At 40.9% G+C, this 21,531-nt stretch overlaps 1 protein-coding gene and 1 long non-coding RNA gene across 3 annotated transcripts; both read right to left on the bottom strand.

Annotated features, from left to right (window-relative positions):
- Positions 1-13,410: 13,410 nt before the first annotated feature.
- LOC113881312 lies at positions 13,411-16,533 on the bottom strand. 2 transcript variants are annotated; one of them, XR_003507999.1, is made up of 3 exons: positions 16,429-16,533; positions 15,963-15,986; positions 13,411-15,651 (listed from the first exon to the last, which is right to left on the bottom strand). It is a non-coding gene; the product is annotated as an uncharacterized LOC113881312 (long non-coding RNA). The 2 variants fall into 2 exon arrangements; XR_003507998.1 differs by having other exon boundaries at positions 13,411-15,986.
- A 1,749-nt stretch (positions 16,534-18,282) lies between these two features.
- Positions 18,283-21,080, bottom strand: LOC113881431 (H-2 class II histocompatibility antigen, E-S beta chain-like). Its single transcript, XM_027524471.1, has 2 exons — positions 20,687-21,080; positions 18,283-18,641 (listed from the first exon to the last, which is right to left on the bottom strand). Exons 1-2 carry the CDS (start codon positions 21,078-21,080, stop codon positions 18,298-18,300), a joined length of 738 nt encoding a protein of 245 aa, XP_027380272.1. The 3' UTR covers positions 18,283-18,297.
- Positions 21,081-21,531: the final 451 nt, after the last annotated feature.

Raw genomic sequence — 21,531 nt, 5'->3', positions numbered from 1 at the left:
GAACCGAGTGCTTAAAAGCTTGTAGGTGATGTTAGAAATTTGAATTTATGCTAAATGTAATGGGAAGCTTCTGAATAGTTTCAAGGAGATTAAAACCATGATCTCAATGCACTTCTACCTTTTCTGCATTTCCAAATTGAGAAAACCATATTTTTCTTAAAACAATAAAACAAAAGTACTTTGTGCCAGAACTTGTTTAGCAAATCTGACCTGCTGGGGTGCATACTATGTCATTTCAGTCGTGTCCAATTCTTTGTAACCGTATGGACCACAACCTCCCAGGCTCCTCTGTCCATGGGATTCTCCAGGCAAGAATACTGGAGTGGGTTGCCATGCCCTCCTCCAGGGGATCGTCCCACCTCAGGGATGGAACCTTCTCTCTTGTGTCTCCTGCATTGGCAGGTGGGTTCTTTATCACTTGCACCATCTGGGAGAAGTCAAATACGTCTCAGAGCTCTTAGAGGTTACATGCACTTCTGTAGTTTTATATACACTTGTTAAATATACATATATGTGTAAATATATACACATATTTTATGTTTTGTCTTTATGTTTAACTGAATTGTGAAAATATCAGGAAGAGTTAAACAACTTGTTAAAAGTGCGATAACTAAATGAAGCCCTCTGATAGCATCAAAAGAACGAAAAGTAGAATTACTGCAGAAATTTGAGGCATTTTTCTGAAAATGTGACTTGTAAAGTCAAGTTGCTGAAAGTTAAGAAGTTGTGATGATCAAAGACTCATGAAATTTTGAAAAACATTGCATAAGGCAAGAGATGAAAATGAAGATCTTGAACTTGAGCTCATTGAGTGGATTCAACAAGAAAGTGGTGAATTTATGCAGCTGTCTTGCTTTTGTTTTGTTTGGGTAATGAAACCAAACCAAACCATAAATAACTGTATTAAAAGATGAGTATGAGTCTAGAATTTTTAGAAGCAGCACAATGTAAGTAAAGTGTATTTTCAATCTCTACACCACTGTCATTTGGACCAGATAATTTTTTGTGACTGTGGGAGTGAGGGCTGTTCTGCACACTGTAGGATGTCTACCATCATCCCTGGCTCTACCAACTAGATGTTAGAATAAACCTCTAGTATGACAGCCAAAAATGGACCCAGGTATTGCCAATGGTTCTGATAGGAAAGGAAGGGAAACAGGTGGGGAAAGGGAGGGAGGAGAGGCCACTGACCACAACTGGTGTAAATGAACCCACCAGAAAAAAATCTGTGGTAAAAAAAAAAGCCACTGTTGATTATGGTTCAGCAGAGAATTACATTTAAAAATCTGACAATATTTTATCTGTTGAAAATCTTGACCCTATGTGAAATTTCTATTTTTTTAGGAATCCTATCCTGCTGGAAAACTGATTTTTCCACAAAATAAATTTGTTAAGAACAAAGTTTTACCAATTTCTTTGCCTTGCCAAGCAATTACCAAGTCATATAATTTATCCTTCACATCATATTCTCTCTTAATTTCTCTGCCACTGTCCACTACTTATCCATAGTGGCAAATTATTATAGCCACAGGCATTTTATTCCTGTTCAATGTTCCAACTAATTCATTTTCTAATTTGGTCTCCTAGTCCCAATAATGAAAGTGCATCAGATTACCAGTCTTGGACAGATGTAGAACTCTTTGTAGTCAAGTCCTCTCAGAAAGGGGGAAACTAAGAAGATGACATTCTCATTTAGACAGTTTACACACACACACAAAAAAAATTCAAGTCCCCAGATTTTAAGACCCTCACTTACAGATGTATAGAACAGTCTTTTGGACTCTGTGGGAGAGGGAGAGGGTGGGATGATTTGGGAGAATGACATTGAACCATGTATAATATCATATATGAAACGAATCGCCAGTCCATGTTCGATGCAGGATACAGGATGCTTAGGGCTGGTGCATTGGGATGACCCAGAGGGATGGTACGGGGAGGGAGGTGGGAGGGGGGTTCAGGATGGGGAACACGTGTACACCTGTGGCGGATTCATGTTGATGTATGGCAAAACCAATACAATATTGTAAAGTAATTAGCCTCCAATTAAAATAAATAAATTTTAAAAAAAGACCTTCACTTAGAAACAATGGCAGAGAGAAGGACACACTGGATCAGAACAGGTACATTTTACCATGCAGAAATTCCCCAAGTGCCTTCTTTACAGATAAGAAAGTTAGATTTTCTTTTTAATGGCTGAAGTTGCTGTTCACTGTAGCACTGTTAGTCCAGCTCAGGTGTCCAACTTAAGGTTGCCAGATTTAGCAAATACAAATACAGAATGTCCAGTGAAATTTGTATTTCAGATGAACTATCATTGTTTAGCTGGAATTCAGATTTAACTGGGCATCCTGTATTTTATTTGTCAACCCTAGCCCAACTTACTAATAAAATCTCAGAAGGACCATATTGAGTGCTTTTCTGTATTCTTCAACACAAACCCAGGACAGTCTGCACATAGTGTGAACCCTGATGGAATTTTTCAAATAAATGCAAAATGATCGTATATATTGGAACTAGCATTCCTTGCATACTCCTCACACACTAGTACATGTGAACCTCAGAAATTTTAACAGTAATTCAGACTTAACTAAGCCACTATTTACTAATCACAGTTCAGTTCAGTTCAGTTCAGTTGCTCAGTTGTGTCCAACTCTTTGCAACCCCATGAACCACAGCACACGAGGCCTCCCTGTCCCTCACCAACTCCCAGAGTTTATTCAAACTCATGTCCATTGAGTCGAGAAGCCCAAGCTATAGAATTAGGAAGTGTAATTTGGAACACGAGCTCGTCCACTTGGGTTTTTAACCTAAGTTAAAATATCCAGCAGCCTAATGGATTTAACAATAGTATGTTCCTCATAGGCTATTTTTAAGTGTGAAATTATTAATAAACGGTGGCTCTTCCTAGTGCTGATCAAGTAAATATTCAATAAATATACTGAAATTTTAATTTTATAACCCTTAAGAATGCAGGCTCAGAAGATATTCTTATTTTTTAACTTCCTGAAGTGAATAATATCTTCATCATCATTTGACTTCCTCTCTGACCTCAACTTATTTCACCCCTCAACCTGCTTGCTCTGCTTCAGCCACTCTAACTTTCTTTCTGTCCCTTAGACACAACAAGCATCTTCCCACATGTGGCCTTTCTCATGTTCCCTTTTCTGGAACACTTGTCCCTTAACTGCTTCACGTGACTGGCTTCTTCTCATTCACATCTCAACAGAATGTCTCTTTATCAGACAGAGCCCCCTAGACACCTGAACTAAAGTTGGATGAATCCCATTTTCTCTGTCCCATAGCACAGATTGTGTTTGTCAGAGCCCCATTCTCACTGAAATGTTCTTATATTTGCTTTGTGTTGAATACTTATTGGATTGTTGTCTTTCTCTCCTATCATTAGATAAGTTCTACTGATGATAGAGGATTTTCATATCTTATTCAAATAGAATTGTCTGAGCAAAGAATAGAGTCCAGAATAGAGCAGCTGCTCAGAAAAATATTTTTGGTCAAAATGAATAAACCCAGGATTGTAGGAACTGATCTTTGCTAGAATCCTGGAAAGCAAGAAAAGGCTCAGGGCCAGCACTCTTTTATTCTAATGGCACATTGCATCCCTTCTACTCCCTGTGAGAAATTCAGACAAATTTCTTCTTTCTCCACCTACTAGTTGGAATGAACATTCACAGGGAGGAAACGGTCATTTAGAAAGAGGGAGAGTTCACTGTTTAAATAGTTCAATGAATCTATTATGGCTGAGGGTCTGTGCCAGCTTTGGGGATTTTCAAATCTGGTGATGGCATGGTTCGAAAAAGAACTGGAAGGAGTTAAAAGTTGATATAAGCAAACATTACTGATTAAAGGAAACAGAGGACATGATGTCCGATCTTATGAACTGTGGGCCTGAGACTCCAAGAGGCTAATGAGTTCCCGCAACTTGCCTATTGGCTTTCAGCCCAATGGGATGGAAACAACCATCACACTCTCTGTACCCGTTCAGGGCACATGGCTTGCCATGTGAAATGGCTGATATTTGACTATCTATGACCTACACAATCAGAATTTCATATAATTTATTCTATACTCCTTGAATTATTGGATACTTGTATGCTCAGGTCAGAGAAAGGGGAGTTATAGGAGAAACTGATAGCATAGAAAGGCTCAAAATGGATTCATGCTGGTTACTAACCTGTGCTGGGTTTTCAGAAGATGCCTTCAGTTCTTTAAGGCATCAAAAAACACCCCATATTTATTCCTTTTCTACCTGGTCATTCCAAGTACTAATAAACCCTGCTTCAGCTCCAGGGTACTTTACCCAAGATAAATAAAGAGAAAATTAACTCTGTCAAAGAACATCTAGTACAAGGATTCAAATTTTTATAAACATTGGGGTTTGAGGGAAAAGGAAAGAGGATGATGGGGAAGGTCCCTTGATATATCCTCCCACTGGGAGAGATGGCATCAGCACAGATCCTGTTGAGGACATAACATGATCTTTTAGAACAAGTCTCCCTGGTAGCTCAGCTGGTAAAGAAATCTGCCTGCAATACAGGAGACCCTGGTTTGATTTCTGGATCAGGAAGATGCCCTGGAAAAGGGATAGGCTACCCACTCCAGTATTCTTGGGCTTCCTGGTGGCTCAGATGGTAAATAATACACTTGAAATGTGGGAGACTTAGGTTCGATCTCTGGGTTGGGAAGATCCCCTGGAGGAGGGCACAGTAACCCACTCCAGTATTCTTGCCTGGAGGATCCCAATGGATGGAGGAGCCTGCCTGGCTACAGTCCATGGGGTCACAAAGAGTTAGACATGACTGAGCAACTAAGCACAGCACAGCACTCCCTAATTCTTTAGATCTGCCATAAAATCTTCAGGAAAACTTTCCTTTTTTCTTGCACAATTCAATATAATAAAGAGAACTATTGAATGAAAAATTATTTTAACACAATTATTTCTGAATTTTCTCAAATACCTAAAGGGACGGGATGCAAGGCTGGAAATGCAAGACTCCTTCATTGGGAAGGAGTTGAGGAGAAATAGAATATAGATATGGTGGCTGCGTATGTGACTGTCATAGAGACGGCAAGTATTCAGGAACTGTTTGTTGTAGGTTGGAGTCACAATCTCTAAGGGACATGGTCTGGACATAGAGACTAAGGTACTCTTTCTTCTCCCACACTACAATAGCTCACCACCCAAGGTGTGCACTTATATTGGGTCTCCCTGGCCCAAGCCAAGAGAGGGCTCAGCCCCATCATCACTAACAGAGCTGCCATCCAGGAGCCTTTGGAGAAATACAGACATACCATGCTGGCGAACAGGAAAGGAAAGGGAGAGGAGAGCATGTGAGTGTCATTCAGTGAGGACAAGAACCCTCCCCCGACCTGTATCCCAAGTAACACCAATCAAGAAACTCATTTCTTTGTTCCTGGATTGGGTGATCTCAGTGTTGGACCTAATCAGCATCAGTGATCTATGACATCATCAGTTGCTGGTCATAAATTCAGTATGAATGTCCTTCTCTGAAACTTAGACTTTTCTAAGCCTGTCCTGTTTTGGTGTCTGCAGGGCAGGAATAGAGATGCAGTTGTAAAGAACAGACATCATCAGTCCTCTGTGATGACCTAGATGGATGGGATGGGGGGCATGGTGGTGGGAGGGTGGGCCATGAGAGACGGGATATATATATATAGATATAGATATAGATATAGCTGATTCACTTCATTGTGCAGCAGAAATTAACAAAACATTGTAAAGCAATTATACTCCAATAAAAAAAGGTGGGGGGGACTTCCCTTGTGGTCCAGTGGCTAAGACTCCACACTTCCAATACACGGGGCCCAGGTTTGATCCCTGGTCAGGGAACTAGATCCCATGTGCTGCAACTGAGAGTTCCCACGCTACAAATGAAAGAACTCACAACAAAGATCCAAGATCCTGCATGCCGCAACTAAGACCCAGGGCAGCTCAATAAATACATATTGTTTTTAAAAGATTGTTCTTAATTTAGTGTTGTAAATGTTTGATCTGGTTGTGTCTGACACATTTTATCTGGGCCTGTATTGAGAGCCAGTGTGCTCCATGTTTGAGCCTAAAAAACATTCATCTCTCTTGCTTAAAGATATAGACATTTCACCAAAAGTATGTGAGAGTGTGTTTACAAGCTGAAGTGCTAGAGAGCAGATGATTGCAATTTAGGAGAACTTTGATCCTTTTTACACTTGTTGTAGATTTGGGGAAATTACAATTGACATGAAGGTAACTTTCTCAATACTAAAAAATGCTATGATTCTGTTGACCCTTTAAGGAACACCATCCCCCGGTAACTGGTGATGTTACAGAATTACAGCCACTGATTAGAGTATAGTCTGTACTTCCTGACAGGAAGCGATGACGTTCATAAACTAAAGGAAATGGAAATTTAGTCAGTAACTTAACTCGAGTGAAAAAAATTCCCAGGTTTTTCTCCTGATACTGTCCAAGTTTAGTGGCACCCCCAAAATATACATAGAAAAAGAGGTTTAGTGTAGGTGATCTGTGTGGAATGGAGGATCTTGAAGGTATCTTTGTAGCATTTAATCTAAGAATATGCTAAGGCCAACTGTCCTGATCAAAGTTTGCAAGAGGCTGAAAGATCAAGAAAAGTCAAAGTCAGCTGTTGGTGCACTTTTGCTTTAGAAGAATTAATAGAGAATAGAAACACCATGTTAGTCGTTCAACCATGTCCTACTCTATGGTCCCACCACATGGACTATAGCCCACCAGGCTCCTCTGTTTATGGAATTCCCCAGGAAAGATTACTGGAGTGGATAGCCATTCCCTTCTCCAGGGGATCTTCCTGACCCAGGGATCAGACCCAGGGATCAAACCCATGTCTCCTGCATTGCAGGCAGATTCTTTACCATCTGAGCCACCAGAGAAGCCTGTTAATGTTTTATATAAAAACAAAAAAACAAAAATATGTTCAATTCCTTATTCCTGGCTCCCCATTAGGATTTTTCTTATTTTATTGGGAACACGTCCTTTTATTATTCACCTTCTCTTGCTTTATATCAAGAAAATATACAAGAATATGTTGCTAATTAGTAAATAGAATCCTATGAAAAAACTATCAGTTATATATCCTTTGATGTAGTCATATAATAATCCATGGGGTTGCAAAGTCAGACAAAACCGAGAAACTAACACTTTAACTTTACACAGCAGAAGTTGAACAGGACTGCTTCTCCCTCAGCTTTTAGAGCGGAAAAGCCCTCGACTCTGGCCTTCCATCCCCCAACCCTCTTCTTCCCCTCTCCATAGCAACAGGTCCTGTGACTCAGGAGATCCCCACGCTCCATTCAGAAGTGCCCCAGGTGACACTGCTAGCGACACTGGCAGCAGCGAGGCACCAGCGACCCAGGAGGTACAGATGGCCAACACTTCTGACAGAGGCAGTGAACTTGCCAAATCTCAGATACAACTGGAGGTAGGGCAGGTAGAAGAAACCAAACAGCTGCGATATAGCGCCACCTACTGGAACACATAGAAAGAACTCTAATTTCTAAAGGGAGAATCATTAGAATTAAGGTTTTAATTTTTTTTCTAAGTTTTACCTAAAGAAGAAAGGTGTTCCTTCAGATGTACCAGTAAAGGAACAACCCATCAATCACCATGAAGCACCACTGTTACATGGTATCACAAAGAGAAAATGACAGTTCTCCAGGAACCAAACGTAAAGTCGTGCACTATTGTGATCTGATAAGAGTATTCAAAATAGCAAGCTACAAGAAAACCCAGAAAGGCAGTTCAGTGAGCTCAGGAATAAAAGTGATGAGCAGAAGCAATATTTACAAAAGAGGTAGAAACTCTAAAAAAAGAGATAAACCAAAATTCTACAGCTGAAGAAATCAATAAATTCGGTGAAGAATGCATTAGAAGCGTTGGAAATAGAGCAGAGCATATGGAAGAGAGAATTAGTGAGTTTAAAGAGAGAAATCTAGAAATGATACAAGTAGAAGAGGAAAGAGAATCAAGATCTAAAAACAAATGAGGAAATTCTATAAGAACTATCTGACTCTTTTGCAAAGGAAAAATTAGGATAATGGGTATCACAGAAAAAGAAAAGAGGGAGAAGAAAGTAGAGAGTTTGCTCAAAGAAATAGTAGCTGAGAAATTCCTAAACTTGGGAAAGGAACTGGATATGTAGGTTCACAAATCTAATTATCTCAATGCAAAATCACCTCTCCAAGACACATTATATTAAGCCTCCAAAAAATTAATGACTAAGAGAATTTTAAAGGAGGCCAAGGAAAAAGGATGGTATATGCCAAAGGAACCCTCATTAGACTCTCAGCAGATTTCTCAGCAGATACTCCACAGAAAGGTGAAATGACAAACTCAAATTTCTGAAAGGTAAAAGCTGTCAGTCAAGAATAGTCTAACCAGCAACATTATCATTCAAGTAAGAAGGAGAAATAAAGGCCTTCCCAGGCGAACAAAAGCTGAACGAGGCCATCAGCATAATCCTTATAAGAAACGTTAAAAGTGCCCTTCTACCTGAGACAAAAAAGCAAAAGTACACAAAACTTAAGGAAGTGATATATTGACAGACAGAATCGGAAAATTGCAACTCTTTATCACAACAGATTTTTAAACACTTATTTATAGTATGAAGGGGAAATTGAGAAAAAAAGCAGTAAAAACAGCTATAACTGCCTTAATTTGGTAACAAGTTCACAACATGGAAAGGGGTTTTGAGACAACAGAAACAGAAGCGAGGATGAGGAGAAGGATGGAACCTGTCTGGACAAATGGAGATACGATGATGTCAGCAGAAAAAGGACTATTTTATCTGTAAGACATTTTATATAAACCTCATGGTAACCATATGCTGTAAATCTAGAGCAGAGATATGAAACAAAAAAGAGGAAACAGAAAAACATTATGCAAAATCAACAAACTAAAATGGCAGACAGAAGCACAAGGAAAAGGAAGTACAGAGCAGCCAGGAAAGATCGAATGTTGGTACTCTGCTCAGTCGCTCAGTCGTGTCCTACTCCGTGCGACCCCACGGACTGGAGCCCACCGGGCTCCTCTGTCCGAGGGATTCTCCAGGCAAGAATACTGGAGTGGGTTGCCATTTTTCATTTCTCGATAATCACACTAAATGTCAATGATAGGAATTCGCCAAACACACATGATGGTTGGATGGAGTAATGAACAAGACCCAATGATGTGCTGTCTCTAAGAGATGCACCTCAGCTCTGAAGACAAATGTAGGCTCAAAGTGAAGGGACGGAAGGTGAGGCTCCAAGGAAATGTCAGCCAGAAGACAGTGGTGTAGCCTCACTCATATCAGATAAAATAGACTTCAAGCCAGAAAGATGACAAGAGACAAAGATGGACATTTTAGAATGGTAAGGGGAACAATTCACTAAGAAGGCATAACAGTTAATGATACATGTGCACATAACATTGTTGCTGTTTAGTCACTAAGTCGCATCTGACTCTTTTGTGACCCCATGGTTTGTAGCCCACCAGGCTTCTCTGTCCACGGGCTTTTCTAGGCAAGAGTACTGAAGTTGGCTCCATTTCCTCCTCCAGGGAATCTTCCCGACCCAGGGATTGAACCCACATCTTCTGCATTGGCAACTGGATTCTTTACCACTGAGCTACCAGGGAAGCCCACACAATAACACAGAAGTACCCAAATGCATAAACCAAATGTTAACCTGTCTAAAGGAAGGGATTGACAGCAATACAATAATGGTAGGGGACTTTAACACCCCACTTGTATCAGTGGACAGATCATCTAGACAGAAAGTCAACAAAGAAACAGTGGCTTTAAGTAAAATATTAGGCTAGATGTAAAGACATTCCATCCAAATGCAGAAGAATACACATTCTTCTTACGTGCACATGGAAAATTTTCAAGAATAGACCATATGTTGAGACCAAAAAAAAGTCTCAATAAATTTAAGAAGATTCAAATTATAGCAAATATGGGGCTTTCCAGGTGACACTAGTGGTAAAGAACCCACCTGCCAATTCAGAAGAGGTAAGAGACACTGGTTCTATCCCTGGGTAAGGAAGATGCCCTGGAGGAAAGCATGGCAACCCACTCCAGTATTCTTGCCTGGAGAATCCCATGGACAGAGGAGCCTGGAGAGCTATACAGTCCATAGTGGGGCACAGAGTCGGACATGACTGAAGTGACTAACGATGGTATGAAAATAGAAATCAATTACAAGAAGAAATCTAGAGAAGTCATCAATATGCAGAGACTGAACAACATGCTAAGAATAGCAGATAGGTCAATGAAGAAATCAAAGAAGAAATTTTAAAAATACTTAAAGATAAATGAAAATTAAAAAATGAAATACCAAAATCTTTGGATGCAGTTAAAGAAATACTGAGGGACACTTATAATAATACAGGCCTAACTCAAGAAACAAGAAAAATCTCAACTAAATAATCTAACATTACACTTAAAGGAACTAGAAAAAGGACTTCCCTGGTGGTCCAGTGGCTAAGACTCTGTGCTCCCAATGCAGGAGGCCAAGGTTCTGTTCTTGGTCATGAATCTAGATCCCACATGCCACAACTAAGACCCTGTGCAGTCAAATAAATAAGTAAATATTCTTTTTTTTTAAGGAACTAGAAAAAAGAATAAATGAATCCCAAAGACAGTAGGAAGCAAATAGTAAAGATCTGAGTGGAAATAAATTAAATATAGACTAAATAGGCAATAGAAAGGATTAATGAAACTGAGAGCTGGTTCACTGAGAAGATAAATAAAATTGACAAATCTTTTTTTTTTTTTTTTTTTGTAATTGACAAATCTTTAGCTAGACTTACTAAGAAAAAAGAGAAAAGGATTTTATAAATAAAATCCAAAATGAAGGAGGAGAAATAACATCAGATACCACAGAAATACAAAGGATTATAATAGAATACTGTGAACACTGTACTCCAACAAATTGGACAACCTCGAAAATAAATTCCTAGACTCATACGACCTTCCAAGATTGAATCACGGAGAAATAGAAAATCTGATAGACCAACTACTAGTATAGAGATTGAAAGAGTAATTAAAAACATCTCAGAAAACAAATATCTAAGAGCAGATGGCTACAGAGGTGAACTCTACCAAACATTCAATGATTTAATACCTATTCTTCTCAAATTATTCCAAAACACTGAAGAGGAAGGAATGCCTCCAACTCATTATATGACCCAACACTACTCTGAGAGAAAAACCAGGTTTGATACACACAAAACACACACACACACAAACAAAATTATAGGCCAATTTCTGTGATGAGCATACAAGTAAAAATCCTCCACAAAATATTAACAAACCAAATACAACAATACATTAAAAGGATCATACACCGTGATGTGGGATTTATTGCAGGGATGCAAGGATGTTTCAACATCTGCAGATCAATCAACGTGATACACCACATTAAAAACTGAAGGATAAAACTTACATGGTCATTTAAAGAACTGCATGAAAAGCACTTGACAAGATTCAACACTGATTTATGATGAATCTAGAAGGAACAGAGCTGAGCACAATAAAGGCTATCTATACAGCACATCCACAGTTTACCTCATACTCAACTGGAAAATTTCTAGTAATTTTATACATATGTGCAAATACCACCACAATCCAGTTTTAGAACATTTCTAACACCCCCAAAGGTTTCCTGTTTACAGGTAGTTTTTACTCCATTCCAAGCTCTAGAGACCCAATGACTTGCTTTCAGTCTGTAAATTTGCTTTTTATAGATGGTTCATGTATATAGAATCCTATGAAAAGTAGTCTTTTGTGTTTGACTTATTTCTCTGATAATAGCTCAGTTGGTATAGAATACTCCTGCAATATAGCAGACCCTGGTTCGATTCCTGGGTCAGAAAGATCCCCTGGAGAAGGGAAAGTCTACCCACTCCAGTATCCTGTCCTGGAGAATTCCATGGACTATACAGTCCATGGGGTCACAAAGAGTTGGACACAACTGAGCACCGTTCACTTATTTCCCTTAGGCTATTTTTTAAGGTCATCCACTTTGCAGCATGTATCACAAATACTTTTAGATGTTTTTCACTTGTTCTTTTTTTATTGCTAAATAGTTTTCCATTGCATAGATACAATGCATTTTGCTTTTCCATTCACTAACTGATGGATGTTAAGATTGTTTCCAGTTTTGTGTTATAAAGACTAATATTGCTATGAACATTTTCATATGTGTGTGTGTGTGAAGTAGCCATTTTGCTTAAAAGAATGAGTTTGGGTTATTCTTGACAAACAACTTGAAACTCTCTGTATTACTCTAAACCTCAAATGTCCAGGGATCTAATTCTGGACTCATATAGCAAGTAATAGGGCTTCCAAGGTGGCACAGTGGTAAAGAATCTGCCTGCCAATGCAGGAGATGCAAGAGATGGGTGTTCAATCTCTTAATCCTCCTCAAGAAGATACCCTAGAGTAGGAAATGGCAACCTACTCCAGTACTCTTGCTTGGAAAATTTCATGGACAGAGGAGCCTGGTGGGCTAGAGTCCCTGGGGTCGCAAGGAGTCAGACATGACTGAGCAACTGAGCACACACGCATAACAAATAATAAGTCAATGCAAAAAAGTGCTTGGTAAAATAGATGTATAATAGATTTTAGCATTTTAAGAAGTGAGTAATTCCTGATTACATGTCCTTTAAAAAAACAATTCCCTGAAAAATATAGTTTTCCTCATAAAATTAAGAGCCAGCATATATTCTAAAATCAAACAAATAATCCTCCTGCTTATTTGCTTTTGAGGTGGAAGGAAGTGGCTTATGGCTGGTACTTAAGTCTCAGTGCTAAAAAAAAAAATCCCTGAAATGACACTGTTATTTAAATACCTATCATCCTTCATGAGGCAGTTACAAAAATACAATCGAATAGTACCAGACACTGTACTTCCATGCTGTAAAATCATCCTCCTTACCTCATGGACCATTTCTTTCTCTTAAAAGAGAAAGATGATTTTAAACCTCTCCTTCCCTTGTGCATCAGAGGAGGCAGGCCCATGTCACCAAGGGTGAAACGTGATTTATGTGAACTGCTGTCGTCATCTATGATCCTCCTAATTGTGAGGAAGTGGGTCTGCTGGGAACACTAAGGGAAAAGTTTGGTTGCTTCTCATAAAACCACATGAGAAGCAACAGTTCTCTTTTCCTGCCTTTCAGATCATTGGTGATGCCATTGGCCTGATAAATCGACCAACTCTGGAAATTCCCTATCTTGGTCTATCCATTATGTGAGATAAGTTAAAGGAAAGTAAAGCTAATTAGATTGGATTCTTCTGCTATTAGTAGCAGAAAGTGTCTTCATAGATATATTCATACTATAGACCTCAGTTCTACCTTGTAATTTCACACCACAGGTCTCAAACAAAATGAAACACTTATTTATTCAAATCAGAGAATAAAATGACAGTAAAGTTGCAACCTTGGGATCAAATAAAACTTATCCCAACTGTATGCACACGGCAGACATGATTTATCAAATCTCTACAGGATGATAACCTGTTTCACACAAATAACACATAGTATAATTAACATACACAAAAACAAACTTTGAATTTGCTTGAAAATAATAGATGTGCAGGACTGTGAAGAATTCAACAATTACTTTGTAATAAACTTCTGAACAGTATTACCTACTGTTTCAATTTAGTTTGCATTTGAAATTGACTCTTCAGATGAAATGGGCTTCCCTGATGGCTCAATGAGTAAAGAACCCGCCTGCAAGGCAGGAGACACAGGAGACGTGGGTTTAATCCCTGGATCGGGAAGATCCGCTGGTGGAGGAAATGGCAACCCGCTCCAGTATTCTTGCCTGGAAAACATGGACAGAGGAGCCTGGCAGGCTACAGTCCATGGGGTCACAAAGAGTTGGACACGAGTGAGCATGCACATTGACTTCAGAGGGAATACAATAGCAGAATACACCAACTTTGTCAGCAATTTAATTGCCTAAGCCTGAGCTAGGAGAAAGGCCTTAATTCCTTCTATCATGGTGGCTTCTTGAGCTAGGAGAAATCACCATGGTTTCTGAGCCTATCCAACTCTTTTATGTTATTAAAGTCTTTGGAACTTAAAACTATATACTTACTTACCATTATAGTTCAACAATCGTTTATGCAAGGGTCAAAAAATTTTTGATTTACTTTTCTAGCTTGTTTTCTATCATATACTTTTGGTCAAATTTGTTTGAATCATTCCAGTTTGCTTTTAGTTTTTAAGCATCACTTTGTTAATCTTTTAATTTAAAATTATTTTTATTACATAGAATATTTGAACGTTCCTCTAGTTAAAACTATTAAATGAAATAAATTCAAAAAAGTCTGACTTTCATATTTGTCCCCTTTAATCTATTCTCTCATTTGCCCAAAAGATAACAATTTTTTAAAAATAGTTCTGCCATTGTTTCTATTTACAAATGTAAGTAGATGATAGATAGATATTCTCCTCCTCTATCTTAGTTTTTAAAATGTTATAGACTGTACAAATCTAAACCTACTGAAAGTACATTTTGGGGATTATTCTAGAGTAGAAAATCTCATTTTTCTTCCAGTTGTAGGATATTTTTTTGTTTGGATGAACATCCCTGTATTCATAAATTTTCCTTTGTTTTTCAGAATTGTTTCTGATTTCTGCTAAGATAAGATCCATACTGGATTTTCCTGTAACAGACAGTAGTTTATCACACACTCTGGGGGGACTCAGAAATGCATATTTTCCACTAGAGTTGTGGCTTTGTCTTAGTGGCCTTCTGAAACCTACTTATGGGGAAGAATACACCCCAGCCACAGCATCAGCCTGTCACTGATGTTTATCTTTGAGACAGAAAAAGATTTAAATATTGAAGCCCACTATTAGTCTAATTAAAGAGGAGTTCAAGGAGTGAACTAACCCAGGATTAGATACTTTGTTTTAAAATCATGGCAAAGGAGAAAAAAAAAAAAAACACAGGAATATACATTTTGTAACTTTTAAATAATAGCAGATTACTATAAAGTGTGTTTATCTTTGAGGTTGCAAAGATGTGGGAAACCACCATGATAGAGGGAATTAAGGCCTTTCATCTAGCCCTGGAAAACATGCCTGACGACAGAATGTAGAAAACTCAAGGAAAAAACAGGGAAGGGAGCAAGGAAACCTCCAGATCCACAAATGACCAAATTTAGGAATATATAAGAAATAATAACCATTATTGTTTTATGATGCCACTCTCCACTTCTGTTTTCTTTCTACTTCTTTCCTTGAAACTGTATAAAGCAGATGATTGCCAGTCCATATTTATTTGAGATAAAAAGTTATATAATAATATGGACAGAAGATCCGAGGCACAGGAGGCACTAAAGGTTGAAAACAAAGGGGACCAGGAAAGAATGAAGATAAGGTATGGTGATCAATACTGAGAACATCCAGGTCAAACATGGGGGCCAAGGAAACCAGCAAGAAGGACATTTTCTGCAGGGTCACTCAACCAGGAGCAATCGAGATCCTGAGAAGCACTCTTGTGGAGGAATAGGAGCCAAGCAGGAGACCTTTTCAGGCCGTGAATAAGCTGGGACAGAAGGTTCTTCTTTGAGTGTTACCATCTTCACTTCAGCTCAGGGGTCCTTCAGGAAGCACAGGACAGTGTCATTTCCAGTCTTACTTTACAAGCAGCACTTCCCCTTGTCTCTGCCTCTCAGAGCCTTCTGTTAAAGCATTGCAGTAAGAAGGGGAAATTTTCTTAAGTCTCCTTGGGCCAAAGCCACTTTACAGTTCAAACCTTCTGTTTAGTGGACAGAAGAAGCTTCAGTGTAAACTGCATGATCAGAAGTCAGATCCACAGTCTTTCTCATTATTTCTGTCTCCTGTCTTGTCCCCTCTACCATCTGCTCTAGGAGACTAAATATGATTCTAAAAGAGAGTTAAGAAGCATTACCTATAGGCTGAAGTGCAGGGTGTCCTGGAAAAGAGGAAGAAAGACATATAGTTAAAAGATGGAGGTAAATCCATCCCCAAACACAATGTTCCCAGACCCAGAGCACTCTCCTAAGATTTCTCTCACACCACAGCCCACATCACTGGATGCCAGGATAGAGAGAAACTGAAGCTTCTCTCACACAAACCCATTGTAATTTCATCAGCCTTAGTGTCTCTTCCCGCATTTGCCCCAGGATCTCCACCCCAAATTTCATGTGTGTTAACCATTTTCTGATTGTTATGGGCCATCACCTTTCATGTTTCAACCATGGCTAATCATGGACTGTCAGTGTCTGGATTTTCAGGAAATTTGAGGTAACTAGGTAATGACAGACTTTGTACAGGGTCACCGAACCACCCGAGCAAAGTCACATTTCTTCTCCCAAAAGCCTGCGAGGAATATCATCTGCCAACTGGTTCCTCACCTTTCTTACTCCTGAGGTGGATGAACAGTCCCACGCCAAGGAAGAGCAGACCCAGAACAAAGCCTCCGATTCCACTCATCAGCTTCCTCTGAGCAGAGTCAGACTGTGCTCCTGAGAAAAGAAGCTAATTTTAGTCATTTTTATCCCAAATACAACTTCTCTATTTCAATCTCCAAGACTGAGAATTTTTTAGTGTATTTTTTTTTTGGTTGAAGGATAATTGCTTTACAGAATTGTGATGGTTTCTGCCAAATGTCAACATGAATCAGCCAAGGTATACATATGTCCCCTCCCCCTTGAACCTCCGGCCCATCTCCCTCCCCATCCCACCCCTCTAGGTTACAGAGCCCCTGTTTGAGTTCCCTGAGTCATACAGGTATCTGTTTTACATATGGTGATGTAAGTTTCCATGTTACGCTCTCCATACAACTCACTCTTCTCTCCTTCCTTTCCCCGTCCCGTGTGCATATAAGTCTGTTCTCTATGTGTGTATCTCTACTGCTGCCCTGCAGAAACTTTCATCAGTACCATCTGTCTAGATTGCATATATATGTGTTAGTGCATGATATTTATCTTTCTCTTTCTTACCTACTTCACTCTGTATACTAGGTTCTTGGTTCATCCACCTCATTAGAACTGACTCAAATGTGTCCCTTTATATGATTAAGTTTCTGCCAAATGTCAATTTGTATATACGTACATTGTATATAGGTACCATTCATTTTATCCATTCATCTGTTGATGGACATCTAGGTTGTTTCCATGTTCTAGCTATTGTAAATAGTGCTGCAATGAACATTGGGGTACATGTGTCTTTAATTTTGGTTTCTTCAGGGTATATGCCTAGTAGTGGGATTGCTGGATCATAGGGTGATTTTATTCCTAGTTTTTTAAGGAATCTCCATACCACCTTCCAAAGTGGCTGCATAAGATTGAGAAATTTTTATTAAACTTTTTATTTTGTATTGGAGTATGGCCAATTAACAATATTGTGACAGTTTCAGGCAGACAGCAAAGGAACTAAGCCAGACATATACATGTATCCATTCTCCCCCAAGGGAGAAGGAAATGACTCCCCATTCCAGTATTCTTATCCGGGAAATCCCATGGATGGAGGAGCCTGGTGGGCTACAGTCCATGGGGTCACAAAGAGTTGGACATGACTTAGCGACTAAACAATAACAATTCTCCCCTAAACTCCCCTCCCATCCAGGCTGCTACATAACATTGGGCAGACCTATTATAAGACAGAGAGTTTTGAGAAGAAGGAAAGAAGGCTGCCCTGGAAGAACCAGAATAACTGGCAATTCCTACAAAAATTTGTCTTAAAAATCACACAGAGTAGCTTCAAGATTCAGGCACTGAACTCATTTAAACATTGCAGTCCTGATATAAGGCCACAGGACTTCAATATTTAGTAGGTGAGGAACCTGGGACAGAATGAGGTTAATTAGCTTGTGTGTGGTGACAGAGCCAATAAAGGGCATAGCTGAGGTTGAACTCCACTCACGTCAGGAAGGTTTGTACGCTGTAAAGGCTGCACCTTTTCTCAGATCACAGTGAACAACTCAGAGCAACAGTGTCGGAAGTACAAGCCCAGCTGGAGGCAGGGGACTAGTGCCCAGGTCACAGGGTGACCGTGACTTGAGATTTCATGGAGGCTCAGACCAGGGATACCTCTTTTCTCCTTGTCAGGAAGAAATGCCTCCCCAGGGGGTGTAGGTATTTGGAGAAACTATGCCAAGATATCCGTAAAGTATCAGAGGATTTCTATCACAGGATAAAGGACTCCCCCAATAACCTCAGCTGAAGGACAGGAGAACAAGGAGCAAATGAACACATGTTGTAGGGAGAGGAGACACCTGAAATTCAGGGGAAAGCAAGCCCCCTCCACGGTGGGTGAGGGACATATGAGATAGAGAGCTTCTCACTCCATTCCACTGTGAGAGGGCTCGTCCGGCTGGGGTGCTCCACTTGGCAGGTGTAGACCTCTCCACTCTGAGGAACTGTTTCAAGCATCACCATGGTCTGGAAGGTCCAGTCTCCATTCTGGATCAGGCCTGTGGAGATCACCCCAGCCTCCTCTTCATGGCTGTTCTGGAACCACCTGACTTCAATGTGGCCTGGGTAGAAACCGTTCACAGAGCAGACCAGGAGGTTGTGGTGCTGCAGGGGCTGGGTCTTTGCAGGATACACAGTCACTGTAGGCTCCACTGGGAGAGAAAAAGTGGAGGGAATCAGTGAGCAAGACAAAGTGAGTCTCCTTGATTGGCTGCCTTTCTAAACCAATCACCAGAGCAGACTGCAGTCTCAGGTAGGCCAGACAGGCCATTTGGCCCAACTTTAGGAGCTAGTACTGTGAGCCTTGACTTTAATTCTTACAGCACTGGCCCATTACATTTAAAAGATGTTGAAAAAATATGTGTGTGTGTGTTTCATAGCATGAAAAATAATTCATTGTTGAACTGAAGCATTTACAAATCTTTCAAGGCATACAGTGTACTGATTTCTGAAGCCAGACAGACTGGATTCACATCCAGGCTCTTCCTCTTAGTGACTGGGAGAACTTTTACATTTCCACGTGCCTCAGCTTTCTATCTATAAAAGGGTATTATTATCCTAATTTACCTCTCAGCACTATGTGAGGATTATTCCATGTGAAGTATGTAAAACAATAACTGGAACTTAGTCTTCAATATATGTTAGCTATTGTTATCCTTGTTTAACTGAAGAGAAAATATGAATCAAAGTGTCGATAAATTAGGGAACAGCAGTGGGGTAGGTGTGGATATAGAACATGACATCCTGGGAAAGCTGTCTCCAGGCACTCACACCTTAGAACATCTCAGAATGGTTCCACCCTGGGAAGAAGGAAAGACACGGGTGATTCTCTAAGTCTATGAGTTGAATCCCAAGAAAAACTTGAGTCCTGAAGGAGAGGTAAAGCAGGAAGCAAAGTCACTAATTAAAAAGAAAAAAGTCTTTGACTTTCCTGGTGGTCCAGCGGTTAAGAATCCACCTGCCAATCCACCCACTGATTCAGGGGACGCAAGTTCAGTTCCTGATCTGGGAAGATCTCACATGCTCCAAGGAAACTAAACCCGTGCCACAACTACTGAGCCCACATGCTGCAACTGCTGAAGCTCCCACACCCTAGAGCCCATGCTCTGCAACAAGAGAACCCACTGCAGTGAGAAGCCCATGCACTGCAACCAGAAAGCAGTCTTTGCTCGCTGCAACTAGAGAAAGCCTGCACGCAGAAAGGAAAACCCAGCACAGTCAAAAATTAATTAATCTTAAAAGAGTACAAAACTTAAAATTTCTTATAATTGTATAACCCCAGAACCAGCTCCAATCTGGCCCTATTCTGTTTCAAGCAAGATACTGAGTTGCTTTTCAGAGACGAAAGAACAAAACCATGAGTCGTGCAGCTGAAGCACGAGCAAAGGTGAAAATCTGGACCCAGAACCAGTTTCTCCCTGACCACAGAAGCAAAAGATGCAGATGTGAAGCAAAGGGTCCATCATCCAGGAAGATGAGGTGCTGAAGCTCCTGTACCACAGCTGACCATGAATGTCCAAGTTCCACAGCCCTTTGTTGGGTAGCACAATCACAGACACCTCAATGCCCTCTTCTCCTCTCTAACCACCTAGAGGGTTAGTCACTCAGTCACGTTCAACTTTTTGCGACCCCATGGACTGTAGCCCGCCAGGCTTCTCTGTCCATGGAATTCTACAGGCAAGAATACTTGAGTGGGTAGCCATTCTCTTCTCCAGGGGATCTTCCCCAGCCAGGGATCAAACTCAGGTCTCCTGCACTGTAGGCAGATTCTTTATGTCTGAGCGGCCAGGAAAGCCTAACCGCCCCTCCCAGTCAGTATTCCTCCATATCCCCTTCCCCTTTCTGCCACCTCACCTCTCCCACAGTCTGCCACCATCTTTCCTTCCTGCATCCGTCCTCCATACCTCTTACCCTCTCCGGTCCTCTCAGACCCCCAGCCCCTTCCCCCGCCACATGCTCTCTCCCCTCTCACAATCACACACTGTCTCCCCGACAGCATGTGAGACTCCCAGTCTCATCTTCTCACAGCAACTTTCCTAACTTGAACTTGCTCACAATCCAACACTCACCTGGACGTAGCCTCTGTCTGTGTCCTCCTGTCTCTCTGTCTCTCTGTCTCTCTCTCACACACACATTCCTGCACACGTGCACGCACACACACACAACCTCCCCGAGGCCACCCACTGGCCTCGCTCACCTCGGCGCTGCCTCAGGAAGCTACCAATGCCCTGGTAGTTGGATCTGCACAACGTGTCCACCTTGGCCCGCATCTGCTCCATGAAGTCCTTTTGCTGGTTCCAGTACTCGGCGTCCAGCCTCCCCAGCTCCGTCAGGGCCGTGAACTCCCCCACATCGCTGTCGAAATGCACATCCTCCTGCGTGTTGTAGATGTATCTGGCAAAGAACCGCATCCGCTCCAACCCGTTGGAGAAACGACACTCACCCTTAAACTGATGGATGAAATGCGCTGTGAAGACGTGAAAGATCTGATCACTGGGCGGGCTCCTGGAAATGACTGACTGCAACGCCCACCAATGGGCGAGGGAGAAGGGGGTCGCTAGGAGAGAAGGGAGCACTAGGAACTCCTTCATTGGCTCCACTGGCACCCCTAATTACCAGCACTCATGGTTCATCTTTCATCTGCAGGATCAATCCAGACCATGGTGGTCGGGGAAGGCCCCTCTGATTCTAAGCCATGTGGGATGCAGTCAGCTCTGCACTTGGCTGGAGACCTCCAAGCCTGAGCTGGGCCAGGATTTACCCCATCGCTTCCACCTCCTGAATGCTTTCACCAGAAAAACACTCACTGCTCCTTCCTCTCATCCCACAGCCCTTCATCAGTTCCTGAAACACTTCCTTACCTGGTGCTGACCTTGTGCCAGGCCTGTGCTGCTGCCCCTGGGAATCCAAAGAAGGAAAAACAGACCTCTCCCCTACCTTATCTAGGAGTATAACATTTAGTGAGACTGATGGACGAAACCCAACCACGCAAGAGTTAATTACACAAGAGTCAGAAATGTCAGAAGAAAAGTTAGGAGTTCA

This window comes from Bos indicus x Bos taurus, chromosome 23 (genome assembly GCF_003369695.1).
Source record: "Bos indicus x Bos taurus breed Angus x Brahman F1 hybrid chromosome 23, Bos_hybrid_MaternalHap_v2.0, whole genome shotgun sequence".
NCBI lineage: Eukaryota > Metazoa > Chordata > Mammalia > Artiodactyla > Bovidae > Bos > Bos indicus x Bos taurus.
This window is presented reverse-complemented; position numbering and strand designations above follow the sequence as displayed.